This window comes from Sinocyclocheilus grahami, unplaced genomic scaffold, assembly GCF_001515645.1.
Source record: "Sinocyclocheilus grahami isolate Dianchi unplaced genomic scaffold, SAMN03320097.WGS_v1.1 scaffold1292.1, whole genome shotgun sequence".
NCBI classification, from domain to species: domain Eukaryota; kingdom Metazoa; phylum Chordata; class Actinopteri; order Cypriniformes; family Cyprinidae; genus Sinocyclocheilus; species Sinocyclocheilus grahami.
The window spans coordinates 77,662-95,077 of record NW_015506471.1 but is presented as its reverse complement, the minus strand read 5'-3'; the positions used below and the strand labels follow the sequence as shown (position 1 = coordinate 95,077).

Here is a 17,416-nt window from a genome sequence, read left to right as displayed (position 1 = left end):
AGTATATGGAAGAAGACAGACATAAAGGCACATCTAAATGTAATGTTCACATAACATCCTGTCTATTAAGATGCATTTTAACACAACTGAATATTTTTATGGCAGAGTTTTATAGACATGTATTTTCAAACAGCACATTTTTTGTTCTGAAATCTTAGACTGCAAATATCCAGTTTTTAAAAATACAGCTTCAAGTTTTCAAGATGAAAAGGAAATTCGGAACATCAAATTCAATATTCTAAAATTCAATACGCAGACATTCAGATCGTACAGCAAGTAGGTCAGAGGTAATAGACAGGGAAGAGTAGATGATCTCCGAAAAGTCAAACGAAGCATTTTGGCCAATTAGTAGTTTTCTGGCGTGAACGTGCGGTTTAAGATCTACCTGATCATGAATCGCCCAGAGGTAGCCTAAGTGATTCTTAAACATTTATGGTTTATATACTTATATGTAAGATTAGCATTCTCAGCATGTGAAACATTTGACTAAGCGGTCTCTGGTGTTTGTTTTAAAGTATATTTGGTGTGAAAGTTATTAGCATGCCACCGTGTCTACACAGGACGTGAGCGAAAGCAAAAAAGACAGTAAAGCCCATTGATTATAATCAGTGATATTTCCTACACTGGATGCGGCGTGGAGCAACACTATACGGACACGACTACTTGAAGCTACAAAGTGCCCGTTGCAAAGAGCTTGGACTACGTCAGGAATAATGGGGAATCTGTTAATATATATCATGAATCGCCGATACACTCTAAAAAATGCTGGGTTGTTTCAACCCAATGTTGGGTCAAATATGGACTAACCCAACTGTTGGGTTAAAAAGCTAATTCAAAAATGTAACCAAAATTTAACCCAACAGTTGGGTTAGTCCATATTTGACCCAACATTGGGTTGAAACAACCCAGCATTTTTTAGAGTGTATCGGCGATTCATGATATATATTAACAGATTCCCCATTATTCCTGACGTAGTCCAAGCTCTTTGCAACGGGCACTTTGTAGCTTCAAGTCCATATTTCACCCAACATTGGGTTGAAACAACCCAGCATTTTTTAGAGTGAATATATATCATGAATATCACTTCAGCTCTGTGATGTTGGTGGGTTTCCTCCTATGAACTGCTTGCTTCAGGTCCTTCCACAAAATTTCTATTGGATTAAGGTCCGGAATTTGACTTGGTCATTCCAAAACATTAACTTTGTTTTTCTTTAACCATTGTTTGGTAGAACGACTTGTGTGCTTGGGGTCGTTGTCTTGCTGCATGACCCCCTTTCTCTCAAGTTTCAGTTCTCGGACAGATGTCCTGACATTTTCCTTCAGAATTTGCTGGTATAATTCAGAATTCATTGTTCCATCAATGATGGCCAGCCATCCTGGACCAGATGCAGCAAAACCATGATATTACCACCACCATGTTTCACAGACGGGATAAGGTTCTTATGCTGGAATGCAGTGTTTTCTTTCTCCAAACATAATGCTGCTCATTTAAACCAAAATGTTCTATTTTGGTCTCATCCATTCACAAAATATTTCTTGAGTATTCCTCTGGCTTGTCCACATGATCTTTAGCAAACTGCAGATGGGCAGCAATGTTCTTTTTGGAAAGCAGTGGCTTTCTCCTTGCGACTCTGCCATGGACACCATGGTTGTTCAGTGCTCTCCTGATGATGGACTCATAAACATTAACATTAGCCAATGTGAGAAAGGCCTTTAGTTGCTTAGAAGTTAGCCTGCAGTCCTTTGAAACCTAGTGGACTTTTACACGTCTTGCTTTTAGAGTGTTCTTTATAGGTGGACCACTCCTGGGGAGGGTAACAGTGGTCTTGAATTTCCTCCATTTGTGCACAATCTGTCTGACTGTGGATTGGTGGAGTCCAAACTCTTTAGAGATGGTTTTGAAAACTTTTCTAGCCTGATGAGCAACACCAAATCTTTTTCTGAGGTCCTCAGAGATCTCATTTGTTTGTGCCATGAAACACTTCCACAAACATGATCAGACTTTGATAGATCCCTGTTATTTAAATAAAACAGGGCACACACTGACATCTGATAGTCATCTCACTGATTAAAAACACCTCTGAACAGATGGACGCCAATTTCATCTTCAAATTAAGAGATAATCCTAGAGATTCACATACTTTTGCCACTCACAGATATGTAATATTGGATAATTTTCCTGAATAAATAAATGACAAAGTATATATTTTCATCTAATTTGTTTGATTGGGTTCTCTTTGTCAACTTTCAGGACTTGCATGAAAATCTGATGATTTTTGGGTTATAATTATGCAGAAATATAGACAATTCTTAAGGGTTCACAAACTTTCAAGCAGCACTACATATATATATATATATATATATATATTGTATACGGTATTGTATACTGTATATTGTATTGATTGGGTTCTCTTTGTCAACTTTCAGGACTTGCATGAAAATCTGATGATTTTTGGGTTATAATTATGCAGAAATATAGACAATTCTTAAGGGTTCACACATCTCCTTCGCATAGAGTTGATCAGGTTGTTGATTGTGGCCTGTTTTATGTACATAATAAAAAGCTTCAAATTAGCTTATTCTGACAGAGGAACTATTCACTGATGACATCAACCCGCCTTATGATCGCCAAGTCTCCACACATTCAGAATGGTTTCATTTTTCATTTGTACTTTAGTGTGTTTAGTTATTCTGCATGGATCTGTGTATGCAGTCCTTTGGCGTCTCCATGTGGTCTTGTTTGGTATGGCAGGTTGACTTGTGCTTATTTGTTAAAGTTACAGTTAATTAAGGTTTACGTACTTTTAAGTTGTAAAGAATATCTGCAGTGACATTTTTGCAAAGTTTGTATTGATTTGGAGAGGAGGGAGGCCTTAGAGTAAAAAGGTTGAGAACCACTGGCTTAGACAAATGTTTCACATGCTGAGAATGCTAACCTAACATATAAGTATATAAACCATAAATGTTTAAGAATCACTTAGGCTACCTCTGGGCGATTTATGATCAGGTAGATCTTGAACCGCACACTCACGCCAGAAAACTACTAATTGGCCAAAATGCTTTGTTTGACTTTTCGGAGATATTCTACTCTTCCCTGTGGATTACCTCTGACCTACTTACTGCATATTAAATTTTAGAATATTGAATTTGATTGACTGAATTTCCTCTTCATCTTGAAAACTTGAAGCTGTATTTTTAAAAACAGGATATTTGCAGTCTAAGATTTCAGAACAAAAATTCGCTGTTTGAAAATACATGTCTATAAACCTCAAAACATTCAGTTGTGTTACATTTCAAATGTTTAATATTCAAGTAAAAAAATAAATAAATTCAGAACTATGTTAAATGCTACATAATATTCAGTTTTGTTAAATGACACTTGTCAATAATTCAAATTTACACAATACAAATTCAATTTGTTTTGTCATATTATAAGGCAGCACAGACATACACTGCCTTATATTTCACAATTCTGAGTGAACTTTTGGATGAAACTATAAAAATGGCATCCGATAAAATGGTTGAAAGTGGTAAATTAATTTATCACTACTTTTTCAAATTATATTTTAATTTCTATAGAGATTTAAGCATAGTATTCATAAAACATTTACTAGTGTCATCTCTAAAGCTCACTGGCTCTTTAGAAGGCAGTCTCAAACCTTAAAGGGTGCTGAGCCATGAAGCAGTAAGACGGCTGTTAGTAATTTCAAACACATCCATTGAAAATCAATTGGACAATTTTCTCCAGAATGGCTGTAGTAACAAAACTCAACACAAGATAGAGCTAATGACCTTTCTAACATGTTCATTACTGACATGCACAGTGTCTCCTCATTGAATTATCCGTTGTCTCCTACACAGCTCACTCAAATGACATTAGCAATGTGAAACAAGATAAAGCCACTAACGCCCTCAGTCCTGGTCCCTACACTAATGCAGGCTCACAGACATACACAAACAGAGACACTATCTCTTTCAATCACTGATACACATACACACAAGCTCTGCACGGCTTGTAACATCATCCTTATGCATAATTACTTCTGAATACTGCAGAGGAGGTTTATTTGGTAACACAGAAGAATGAGACACATTAAAAAAAAATTTCTCCCCCCCCCCCCCCCAACCAAAAACAATCTATTAATATACAAATATATGTAAATATATTACATAACAAACTTAAACCTATTTTATGACCAATACATTTATAGAAAATGTGACATTAATGTGACATATTCCCCCCTTAAAATTCTCATTACAGTAATGCATTTATGTTTGACGTAAATATATTTACTTATTTATTGGTAATTGCCATTATTTTCAATAGCCTGAATGTGAAGGTGTTTTTATTTAAATCAGCATATATTAAAGACAAATATTATTTAGTTCTTTGATTTGAAGTTTTGACAGGTTTCATGACATTGATATTGATGTTTCATATTCATGATATTGATATTGGGCATTAAAGCAGTGTGTGCGTGAATGATTAAGTGGAAGTGTGTTTTCTTGGTGATGGAGCGGCGAGTGGGCAAAGGGTCAAATTCTCTGACTGAAACCCTGGAGATTGCGTCACAAAATGTGAGAATTGAAAAGCAAGAAAGCACATTTATAGAAAGAGGGAAAAAAGACGAAAGAGAGGGAGACTTAATGATGTTTAATAAAAGGGAAATTACCACCCCTGAGTCCACCACCCAAAAAAACAAACAAAAAAAAAACAAGCCAAGACAATAAATTATGGCTCCTAACAAACATGTAACAATCGAGCAAGTGCTCTCAGTTGGCTCTAGTGCAAGTGATCTGATTTTATATTAGACTCACAGAGTAAGGCAGAGGATACCAGGCTGCTTCAATTCAATAAAGCTAAACAAATCACATCGCAATACGCGCAGTAGGTCTCTCCTAGGGCCAATTACCAGTTAGGTGGAGGGGAGAGTATCTTTGGTGACAAAAAAGAGAGACAAATAACCCAAAACAGATAACAGAGGTGCATCGATGCAGACAAACCAATAAGAATAGCCTGTACCTTTACCTTGTGGCAAGGTGCCGCTGGCATCAGGTTTAATAACCTGTGACGTTCCTGCTGTCAGCACAGTGTGAGAAGGACATGTTCCTAGAACAACGTGCATATCAGTCACTTTATAAACCAATCATAAATTTACAGATATAGGTTATTCAAAAACATTCAAAATAACAATTTACTCACAATTTACTCAGTTGACTGGGAAAAAGAGGCAATGAACGCAAACGGTGACTGACGGTGAAAGAAAGCAGGTTTGAAATGATACGAGGACAACAAAATACTGAATTTTAGTTTTTGGGTGAACCATCCTTTTAACCATAACCTTAAAATTAATGGCTACTGATTGGTCAACAGGAATGTTGTTACAAAAATACCGATGTATTTACCAAGCAATGCATCATTGTGGATTTTTTTGACATATAAAAGACTCAAGTTGATTATTTTGACATAACCATAGTTGGTTTGGTGGCCTAGTAGCTTATGGTTTAGGAACAAGAAAGAAAGAAGGGGTTGACAGGGTGAAGGAAGGAAGGAAAACGAGAGATAGGGGGATGCTCTGAAGAAAGAGAGAGAGAGAGAGAGAGAGAGAGATTATAGGGGGAAAATGCAAAAAGAAAGATTGGGGGCTCTGACGAGGCAGAGAGAAAGAGAGAGGGGGGTTTAAAACGTCAGCGCGTGTAGGAAGGAGACCTGCTGCCAGTCTGCATGTACTGACATGTGCGACGCTCGAGGAGTTTGCGCTCCGGTCAGGCTCGCGCACTGGGATCCTAGCCGTCACCAGCACATAAAAGCGCGGATAACGGAGATGATTCCCCTCACACAGCAACACAAAACGGAGCAAAGTGTACACAGATGGCAGCGAAGAAGTGTCCTGTCAGTTTCCAGACACCTTTGGATGTGACGCGCTCCAAGTAGCGGAGTGTACCGTGACAAACAGCAGGTGGGATTCCACTAAGAGGAGAGCTCGCGCTTGACTTTATGTTGGACATGGAACCGGGTCTCGACTGTTTTGGATACGGTACCGGAGGAACCGCGTCTTCTTGAACGGAGAGCTGTCGACAGTCAGGACACCGACGAGATGCGCTCCGACCACGGCTTCATCCTGCTGCTCCTCAACGGGACAGCGTGCTTGGTGAGTGGCTGGGGGGTGATTTGAGGTCTAAGGGGTGATATTAAGTTTTAGTATTGCGTTTACTGAACCGAACGGGGTCTCTGTCAACGGTCTGTCAAGTGGTGCGCTTCAAGTGGCCGTCACTTGCGCGTCAAGGGGTGACCGTTAACGTCTTCCCGCCGTGCGCTCGCGCTTCACACTTGAGGGCGGGAGTTTAGGGCGCGAGCTCTGGATGGACCCGCGCGCTCGAGCGCTTATTGACTGTTTCTTGAACGCCACGTTTCGTTTCGCGCGCAGCCAGGGAGTCCCATGCCTATTTTGTGTGTGTGTGTGTGGAGGAAAGAGAGGGGAAAAGGAGAGATCCAGTGAGAAAAATCAGAGGAGTCACGATCCTAATTTTTCGAGGGGGCACCAGTGACAGGGGGGGGTGGGGGGGGGGGGGGTGGGGGGGGGGGGGGGGGGGGGGGGGGGGGGGGGGGGGGGGGTAACAATGTTAAAACTTGTTGTAGAAAATATTTTAACAGTAACATGAGCAAGAGTGCTGATAATCATTTCTACAGCACAGCTGTGAGTGTGATGTTGCTTTTATACAACAGTTTTAATACAAGTAATTCAAATCATGAAACATGAGTTTCAGACCAAAAGACCATAAGAAGTCAAGCTTCTATCACTAAGCAAATCACAGATTGAAAGCTGGACTGGAATAGTGTGTGTGAGTGAAACGGAGCACCTGAGACTTTGTAGTCACTCCACTCCACTGGTTTTCCATTTTGAGGCTTCAAACGATCATGGAGCGAGGGGGAAAAACACTCTGGAAAAATGCTCTAACTTATGAGAACTTAACTCCGCACCACTCACATACTCTAGTCTGCAAAGACACAACCACAGACAAGTGGTGTGACAAACAGATATAAACCTGAAGTTAAAGAAGAGTAAAATATTTATATAGTTGTTCACAGTGTGAGGAGACAAACGTTAAAATGCCTGACCTTACCTACATACAAATAAACCAAAGCAAAAATTGGGCATTTTGAGAAAGCGTTTACATTTCTAGAAATACGATTTTACAGTCATATGTAGCAAATTAAGGCAAATGATTTGTGGGAGACGTGACTCGATTTAACTAAAAAAATATTTGGATGTGGGTGTATGGGTGATTTCTGCAACCACAGAACAATACTTATTTTCCCCTACAATAGGAAAAACGATTTAATAACAATAAGACCTATTATGAATAATTTTGCTATTAATATTCATGGCACTCCTGCATGGCACTTCTGCGAATAAGACAGATGATACTCTAGCAATCCTATAGACCAAGTTTTATCAAAGAATGAAGAATACCTGGGAGTAGGCTGTCCTCTGTGTTCAGAGTCAATTGTTGTCTTTGCCACTGTAGACTGCCCTTGGTGTACGTATGACTGATTGCAATGGGTAAAATATGCCAGAGTATCCTTAGTTTAACTTTAGAGCAAAGGTTGCGTACGGCTGCCTGTTTTTCATGCACCTGCTGAGGGTGTTATAGCTTAACACCCGCAGTCTAAATTGAATCCCCCTCTAGCAGTCTCTGTGTTACAATTATCTGCTGTGTAGCTGGAATAATTCATGACTTCTTCTTTGACACGTTTTAATCCTCTTTTATTCTACAGGGATGCAAAATGCTGTCATTAATGTGGCAAACAAAGAGAAGCATATCAGAATTTGAAATCTAAACAACAAACAAGCATTGCTTTATTTGCAGTTTAATTATGCCATATATTGGGACTTTCAGTAGGATGTTGCATTAGCACAAATCCAGGTTCCTGCTGTAAAGCCTTTGGCTACTCTCATTTGTCCATTCGAAAGGGGGCGGACAACTAATAACCATGACAAATCTTCCCTAGATTAATTACAAAACACCTACTTGTAATTAACTGAGAAGGGGCTGCCAGTGAGACGGAATTTTAATAAGGTCACATTCCCTTCAATCTGTAACCTAAGGTTGGATTTGATGGGGGTCAGTCCTGAGAGAAATGCACAGCATACAAACCAGGGCATCACCAATTTTCTGGGCTTGACCAATTTTAATAAAGAATAAACACAATCTTACAGAAATGTATCAGAATGAAAGTGATTTTTTTTCTTAGTGATATGCAGATATACTGCTAAGAAAAGAACCAGGCTAAAAAGAGCAGACTCATAAAATTACAGGTGAAGGTAATAAGGAATTTAATTAAAATACCATACACAGTCTGCCTTGTGTGGCTTGCAGAATGCTGTCTGTGCATACTTTTAGATATATAACCATTCTTTGCATCAGGAAGACACTAATAATGTAATTATCCAATTTAGCGTACGGCATTAGGTCATTTATCTGCCACATTACTTAAAACCTGAGGGAGAGTCAGACGCAAGAAAATGGCTTACGCATTCACACACCTCAATTGGGCATCATGGGTAATTCATTTGCCGTGTGACAGTGATAAATTATAGAGCAATCCATGAATTATCCCTTATTAAACACTATTATGCTGTTATGTAGAGCACGATGTAGAGCACATTAATTATAAACCTTAATTTTCATCAGCTTTATTGAAACTAAAGGGCCTGCTTTAATAAAGCCTTCAAGCATTCGCCTAGTTAAACTCAGGAGCTTTCATTTAATCTATGGCCTGTGCCATGAGTTGACTGAATTTAGCATCTAAGAAAATCCACTGATCAACTGATGTTTATGAGGTTAGAAACATCTAAATCCTGGCCGCATACATATTGCAGAGTTATAGGAGCGAATCCACTAACTTATCATTTTGTGTGCTGAATACAGAAGTCACTCTTGAAATCACGTTGATGAAAAAAACATAGCAATGTTTTGCCTGTTTGACATGTTTGACTACAGTAGTTGTTCAGTTTGGTTCTGCACACAATATATATACTTAAAGCTGGCGTTAAGAAATTCTAAAAATAGAAATGATCATCATCTTGTTAATGTTATTTTGAATGATTCATCCATGCATATGCTTAATTTTTTTTATGGTTTTGTGTGTGTGTGTGTTTCAACTCAGTCTTGCAAGAAGTGAAACAACAGACTCCTCTCTTCCACAGTATGTTTGATTTCTCCAAATATTTAGTCATCTTAAGCACCGCCCCTTTTTTTACAATCAACTGCAAGGCAAGCGCGCATTCAAATCTGCCTCCATCCAATCAACAACTGATAGACTGAAACAAAGTCCATGCCCTATATTTTTCCTCTCTTTCGATTGTGTACATCACCATATGGAAGTAAAGATCTGTTGCTATTTCCATCACATCGTGACTTTAATGGAAATGTCACTGTAAACCAGATTTTTTCGAGACTGAATTTGAATGTAGAATGAGGTTGTCATTACCATAAATAACAAATTATGTGCATAAACAACAGCAACAAGAACTCAGATAGGGAGTGTTTTGCTGCAGCTGAACGTACACTGAGCAAATCTATACTGCACACATCAGTTAACACAATATAAAACAATTAGTAACCCAATATAAACAATACAAAATATTAACAATATAAAATGTTAACAATATAAAAGACGACACAACAATATAAACGAATACAATAAAATAATTTAATATAAAATAAAAAAGTACATGCTCACACATTATTGCAGCCAATTATTTAGATAGTCACATATTCAATGGTCATCTTTTTCACCCTCTTTCTCTCCTGATTAAGTGATTTCTCCACAGAACAATCATGCCATATAAAATAAAAAAGTACATGCTCACACATTATTGCAGCCAATTCTTTAGATAGTCACATATTCAATGGTCATCTTTTTCACCCTCTTTCTCTCCTGATTAAGTGATTTCTCCACAGAACAATCATGCAGTCAAGAGCTTATTGCAGGCAATTACCGTGTTAAACGTGTTTATGCTGATGATATTGGCCCAGCATCATTCTCATTATGAACTCATTATGAAATTAATACAGTTACAAGATGTATTTTTTTCAGAGCAGGCAGTCCACTTTCTACAGTCATGACGGAAAATACACTAGACACCGATAAAATCAGACAACTCCAGTCCATCTGTCTGGGCGTATGCAGTAAACTTTGGTTCTGGCATACACAGAAATTATTAAAAAATAAATTAAAAAAATACTGTTTGACAAAGTCTATGCATGTGTTTGAGAGCACAAAAAAAAACAATTCACACACTTTTCTTTAAGTACAAGTGATCGATATTGATGAAAGTTTGTGTTTTCAGACGCACTGAGAGATGTTTCTGATTGAACAGTCATACTTCTTAAAGTAAATCGTGAAAAAAGCCAGAATAGAATAGACCCGAAGCAATTCAGGAGAGTGTTTTGAGTATGACTGTGTCACTTAAACAGTATCGCTTGATTTTAAGCTCTTAAAAAATCTGTTTGCATGCCATAAACAGTCAAATATTATATGACTCACCTGTTCAACTACTCTGTCCCTCATGGTCTACTGCCTTGTCTGGTCAGATTTACTGTACAAGTAAACTGTGAAACTCTCCCCTAGACTGACCCACAGTTCATCTTGAGATAGTAAGAGGGCATGTTAGTCACTCAGACAAACAAGACAGACAAAGCACATTACCAAAGGGCAGCTTAAACACTGCGGTCTACCTGTGTCCCGAATGTTAAACACTTAGGATTTTATGCATTAGCACAGACTGGCTGACCCCTGGAGGAGCCCATGTACTGTAGGTTTCCCACCCGCCTCCTTCCCAGAAATGGGCATCATTGACGTTGCAGGATTTCACCATTGAAGATAAGCTGGAGAAAAGCACAGGGCAGCTAAAATAGCACAGCTTCTATGCATAGATTATTAGGCCCAACTCTTAACATCCAATTATATCTCAGTTAAATGCCATTATATAAATATTGAAGCACTGCTTAATTGAAACTAACTCTACGGTAGTGAGCGTGCTTGCATTTCACTAAGCATAAAAGGCAATAAGTGGATTTTGCAGTGGTCTCTCTTCATTGTAATTAGGGCTATGACCTGAGCCAGAAACACACAACACAGACAATTGCATTGCAAGTGCATGTGCCCTTGGGTTACTGTGGTGGTTAAAATAAAAGACAAAAAAAAAAAAACCTCAGTACTCAAGGGGGCGACAGAGTTACCTTTGTCATGTCATGTCTGTGACATTAAACCAGATGTGTTGTTCAGGCAGACAGTTATATCTTGACAGTAGGTGACCTGACATAGCAAACTGCCTGTAGAAACAGGTCGTTTATGGAAACGCCTGATTTACGGCCATAGCAGCAAAGCTGAGAAATAGCACGTACTTGTATTGTATTATGAATTTGACTGTTTTGAAATGCAGTGATACCTGAAATGTTGTGTGGGAAGAAGCGTCTGCGTTCATGTACTCAAATATGTTTCTGGCCTGAAAGAGAACCATCTGCTTGAAACAGCTAGCATTTTAAAATCACTGACATCACAATCATGTACAGTTCACAATTTCTATCTGATGTGTTTCCTCATAGATAAACATAACCAGACAGAAATATCACGTGTATGACAGGTAGAGTAAGACAAGAAAAGTGTCAGCACACATACAGATATTCATCATTTCAATAACACTTATAATGTTCTTTACATTAACATTGGTTTGTGCATAATTAATTATGTGGACTGTAATTATATGAATATTATTAACTCACAATGAATAATTTTGCAGCATTTATTAATTTTCTTTATGAAATTTGTTAAATTATATATTATATTTAAATTAAATGTTAATTTATTCCATTTTGTTCAGTGTTAAAGTTGGTTCAAAATGTGATAACTAGCATTAATGTATACAACTTTTAATATTAAAAATATATTTTACATGTACAAAATTACCATTAACTAAGGTTAATATATGCTGTAAAAGCATTGTGTGTTTAACTACATGAACTTGACACAGTTTATAAAATGTGTTAAGTCTTTATTTATTTGCATTTACATGCATGAAGAAAGATCTTTTTTTTTTTTTTTACCATTTTATGTCTTTTAACAGTATTGCTGATTCAAAAGTTTTACCTCCATCGTGGACTTTAATCAATACACAGAACAATCAGTTTTTATCTAAAAGAAATTAACTTACTTGGAAAGCAGGACAGATTTGTTTGTGTCTGAGGAAGTTTTACACTTCAAATAGTTTCCCCAATCAGAAACAGACTTGTAGAGAGGGGCAAAGGTGCCCCATCCAGTTTATTTGAAGCATGGACATCTGTCACCATCTGTGAGAGTAGACAGTACTAGCAGAACATTGCAGTGACCTCATCAGGGTGTGACAAAGGCATCTGCAGACATCATGAGGGTGTGACATAGGCATCTGCTGTTGAAACCTTCAAGGCTGGATGAAAACGGCTATATTGTTTTCTTATTATTCCTCCATGGTGTCCACTTCAATTTTAATTCTTGAAATCTAAAATCCTTAATTACCAAGTGAGCTGTCAAGTAGCTCTGAGGCTGCTAACAAAGACAGTTTGAAAATATCAAGATTAGTATGGGGATTTTCATTGGCCGATGTCTAGTAAGCAATTTATACTGATGGCTGAAATAATTGCAAAAAAAAAATATGTACACAAAAATTACTTTTTTTCCAATCAGAAATTGCTTAAAAAGCTATCAGTAGGATTTTGAACAAACATACCGTAGTGGGGAAATAAAAAAACTTTAAATTCAGCCTTGATTTTTGCTATTAGATGTGGAGAACATGAAAGTGGTTGGTGTTCCTCGGGCTTTCCTGAATGATGTACAACATTGGTGTAACTGCACTAAAATGATCATGTTCACGATACTTTACCTTTGAAATGGAATCACTCCAAGAGTCATCCCTTAATACCAGACATGACTTTTCTTACTAGAGAATTTATCAAAGGAGTCAGTTTAACAATTTCATTCCCCACCCTTCTTTTTCTCCTGCTCTCTGTGTGTCTCTCTCCCTTTCTGATTCTCAGTGTGTTCCATGAATGATCCAATCAAGTGCAAATGGGGTCAAATACATGAGATCTAAACTGCCTGTTAGAGCCTGTCCTATAGTGCTTTGGAGAATCCCATTACTTTGGGCATCAGCTGTGCTCTCAGCCATGGAGGAAGGTAAAGAGAACAGATGTAGCTTAGGATGGTGTTTGTGTCGATGACATAGAATCAAACCTCTCCCATTAGACTTGCACCGCTGCCACACATAGCCTTGTTGGATCTTACAGTGTCACCCTTTATCACCCAGCCTTCACCTTACTTAACTCACAGGGCCGTCACTAAAATTCATAGGGCCTGCGACAAAATGTTTGTAGGTATAATGAACAGTGCCTCTCAACTGGCTTTGCTTCAGGAATCAGAGAGAACAGACCCAACAACATGCGAAATTAACATAACATAGACTAAATATGACAATTTATACATCATTTTTACAGTTTTGATTGTTTTCATGCTCTCAGTAGATGGTAATTAATAGCTCAAAATGCAATCTTGTCTGTTTTTTTTCTCATTGCAATTGTACACATTTAATTTTGACAATATTTTCTTTCTTTTTTAGTTTTGTTCATGGTTTTCTGTTTTCTGCGGATGCACAACCTTTGGCATCAAAAACAAAAGATATAGAAAGTGTTTTTCCCTCCCTTTTAAAAGTTAATTATACACTACCATTCAAATGTTTTTTAATGTTTTTGAAGGACATTTCTTATGCTCACCAAGACTGTATTCATTTGATCAAATAAAACAGTTAAAACAGTAATATTGTGAAATGTTATTACAATTTAAAATAAGTGCTTTCTGTTTGAATATATTTTAAAATGTAATGTATTCCTGTGACGGCAAAGCTGAATTTTCAGCAACCATTGCTCCAGTTTTCATTGTCACATGATCCTTCAGAAATCATTCTAATATCCTGATTTGTTGTTCAAGAACAGTTCTTATTATTCTCACAGTTGAAATCAATTGTGCTGCTTCATATTTTTGTGGAAACCATGACACTTTTTCAGGATTTTTTATATATATTTTTTTAATCACCTTTGTTCAATTCAAGTATCATTTAAAAAAAAAAAAAAAAAAAAAAACTTGCTGACATCAAACTTGAACTGTACTCTAGGTACCATTTTGTATTTGTGCTGCTAAGTTTCTGGTTACAAAACAACAGAATGTTTCATTACATTTTTTTCATTTAGCATTGTTTTGCTGTTCACAACCCAATCAAAAAGTGTCGCAACCCACTAACGGCCTCCTAATCAAAGAACTTTTATTAACAATTGTGGCTGTGTTAACACACCCTCTTTCTCCATTCCCAGCTGCACCTCACTCTTCCCGAGCCCATCTATACCTGCCTCACCTATCACAGACCAGATTGTGCTGATTTGCACCCATACGCACGTTTTCTCTGTCAATACGGCATAATGCAAAAATTTGATTGCCAATTCAGGCGCCGCCATCTCACTGTGAATACTGAATTATCCCTCGGTCCACAAGCATCACTGAACTGAACCCATCCAAATAATTTCAGATGGTCAGTTCAAATGGGACAGCCCATGGACAAAAGGGGCACAGAGACAAAGGTGAGGAGAAGGAAGGAAGAGACTGATGTTTGTCCAGTAGCCGGGGCTGAGGTCTTGGGTGGGCATAAGTTTCTGCTTATTGGGCTCTTGTGACCCCATTGAAGCCGGCATAAATTATTCATTAAGAGTCAAAATGAACTGAAGTTCCACAGCAGCTGAACTAGGTCTGCAAGGGTAAATAAAGATCTTGTTGATTGAATAAGTACAGCGTTTTGAAGTATTCAGCGTACTTGAATTAGTACACGCAAGAAACACTGTCTATAAAGGCTCATAATTTATGTATTTGAAACCGAGCGCCACGCCCATATAGCTACAACAAACACCTGGTGATGAAAATATTATATATATATATATATATATATATATATACATACATACAGACACACACACACACATACATACACACTCACACACACACACACACACACACAAATATATATCACGATTCATCGTTTGACGATCAATCTATCTAGCTATCTATCTAATTAAATTTTTAAATAAATGAAATTGCATGTTATATTTTAATAAATGTGTATGTATGTATGTATAATATTTCAATGTAAATGTATATGTATATATATATATATGTTATGGTTGTTATTAATAGTGAATAAATCTAAAGCTTTTGAGACTATTATTTTGTGTTATTTCATTTGTCATTAAGGGGGGGAGGTTGCCCTTTTTCAGTTTCAGCACATGCCCCTCAAAAGGTCTGTGCAAGGCCCTGGTCAAATGGCTTGTTTTTTGTGAAATTACCTTTCTCTCACCTTTGTGTTCTCTTTCTCCCTTGCGCCTCTTGTCTTGGTGTGGAATAATTAGTTCTAAGGGCAGAGCCGTTTGCAGATTTTAATCATGTAAGAGAAGGAGAAATCTCCCAGCGTGAGCAGATGAGGTCTGTTGCAGAGATTGAGAGAAATAAATGTGTCGGTGAACACTCAGGAATCTGAGTGGGATCTGGGGCCTTTAATTAAAAATGTATGTCATATTAGAGATGGAGATTTCAATCCAACAGCCTGAGGAAACACAGGAGCGCACAGCACTTATTGAGAGACAGTGAGAGAGAGAGAGAGAGAGAGAGACGGAGAGTGAGAGTGAGAGTGAGAGAGAGAGAGAGAGAGAGAGAGGTAGTTTTCATTGCACCCTCTCTGCTTCCCATCCTCTCCCTCAATTATATTGAGTGATTTTGAAAATGAAAATCTCATCTCATACCTATTGTTTTCAGCATAATATTCCAACTTAATGTGACACTCAGGTTAACAGTGCAGTGTTTCCGCTGGGACATAACACAATGTGTGTGTGTGTGTGTGTGTCTGTGCGCGCAGTACCTTGAGACTCAGAGGCTCAGAGGAGGTTATCATCTGAATCATAGCACCAAATTAAAGACATATTGTCAGACTTATTGACATATACTTGTCAGTTACCTTGATTCATTTTCTACCTTCCTCTTTGGAGATTTGTAAAGAGCATGAGCCTTACTTGTCAATATCTTTCTTTCTAGGATTCATATGCAGTGGCTGGTGTTACTTACTCTATCTGGTTGACAGAAATGCTCTGGAATAGGGATCTTTATTTTTTTTAAACACACAGTAAATAGTTTTATTAAATAGAGGTATTAAATAGAGGACATCTAGAAAAACACAATTTCCAGAAACTGTCAGTTTGGCACAATATGGCAAAATAGTAAGACTACAATAATGTTAATATGCGTTACTTCATTTATTAACGCTAATTTTTACATACAATAACACATTTTTCTTTACTAAAATATTTTTTTTAGGTTACTAATTTTTGCAGGTAATGATATTAAAATGTAGGACCACTAGGGAGCCAGGGTTAGAAGACGACTGACTATATAAAATGGAATTGCAACAAATTTAATTTCCATAATGTGATGCAGTTTTTAATTAAACCGAATTCGTTAGACTTTATTTCCACTTTGGACTATCAAAATAAATATCAGAATATTCCAGGGTGATTAAATAAAAAAGCAGGGCGAGCCTTGACTTTATCAATTAGGTGACTGGTTTGTGAAAAGAAAGCTATGAAATTACTGGTCAATATTCTTCATCAGCACTGGTTATATTAGGAGAAATATAACACAATCTGGTATATTGTGCTCTGTAAGACAGGAGACATTTCTACAGTAAACCTCGATTCCATGTTGCCTCCTGAAAAAAGTATATAACGTCTCGGTTACGAATGGTAACCCTCGTTCCCTGAAGGAGGGAACGGAGACGTCACGTCGGATGACCGACGAAATTGGGATCTCGCTTGGAGGGACCGATCTACTTCGAGTGTGAAGCTTTGCTTCCGGTCAACGTAGCCCCTTAAGGCTCGGACGGGACAGAGCAAAGCCAGGGCTGGGTCTGCCTCCTCCGAGGGCAGCGCTTGGAGGTTCACCACCTGATCCCTGAAGGGAGTAGCGGGAACCTTGGTCACATAGCCGGGCCGGGGGCCTCAGGATCACCTGGGAATCAGCCGGCCCGAACTCTAGGCACGAATCGTTGACCGAAAATGCATGCAGGTCCTCTACCCTCTTGACGGAGGCCAATGCCAGCAGGAGCAGAGTCTTCATTGAGAGGAACCATCTGCAAAGGCTCAAATGGGCCCTGCTGTAGTGCCGTGAGCACTAGAGTCAGGTTCCAAGAGAGTATAGAGGGCGGCCGTGGAGGATTTAACCTTCCCGCCCCCTTAAGGAACCTGACGACCAGGTAATGCTTCCCCAGCGACCTCCCTTGTACGGGGT

General features: G+C 38.2%; 1 protein-coding gene across 1 annotated transcript in view; it reads left to right on the top strand.

Moving 5' to 3' along the window:
* Positions 1-5,735: 5,735 nt before the first annotated feature.
* Positions 5,736-17,416, top strand: part of LOC107568907 (neurexophilin-1-like) — a 27,878-nt gene continuing 16,197 nt past the window's right edge. Inside the window, exon 1 of the mRNA XM_016254904.1 lies at positions 5,736-6,152. Within this exon, the coding sequence (XP_016110390.1) occupies positions 6,099-6,152 (54 nt within the window). The 5' untranslated portion in view covers positions 5,736-6,098. The remainder of the gene's footprint in view (positions 6,153-17,416) is intronic.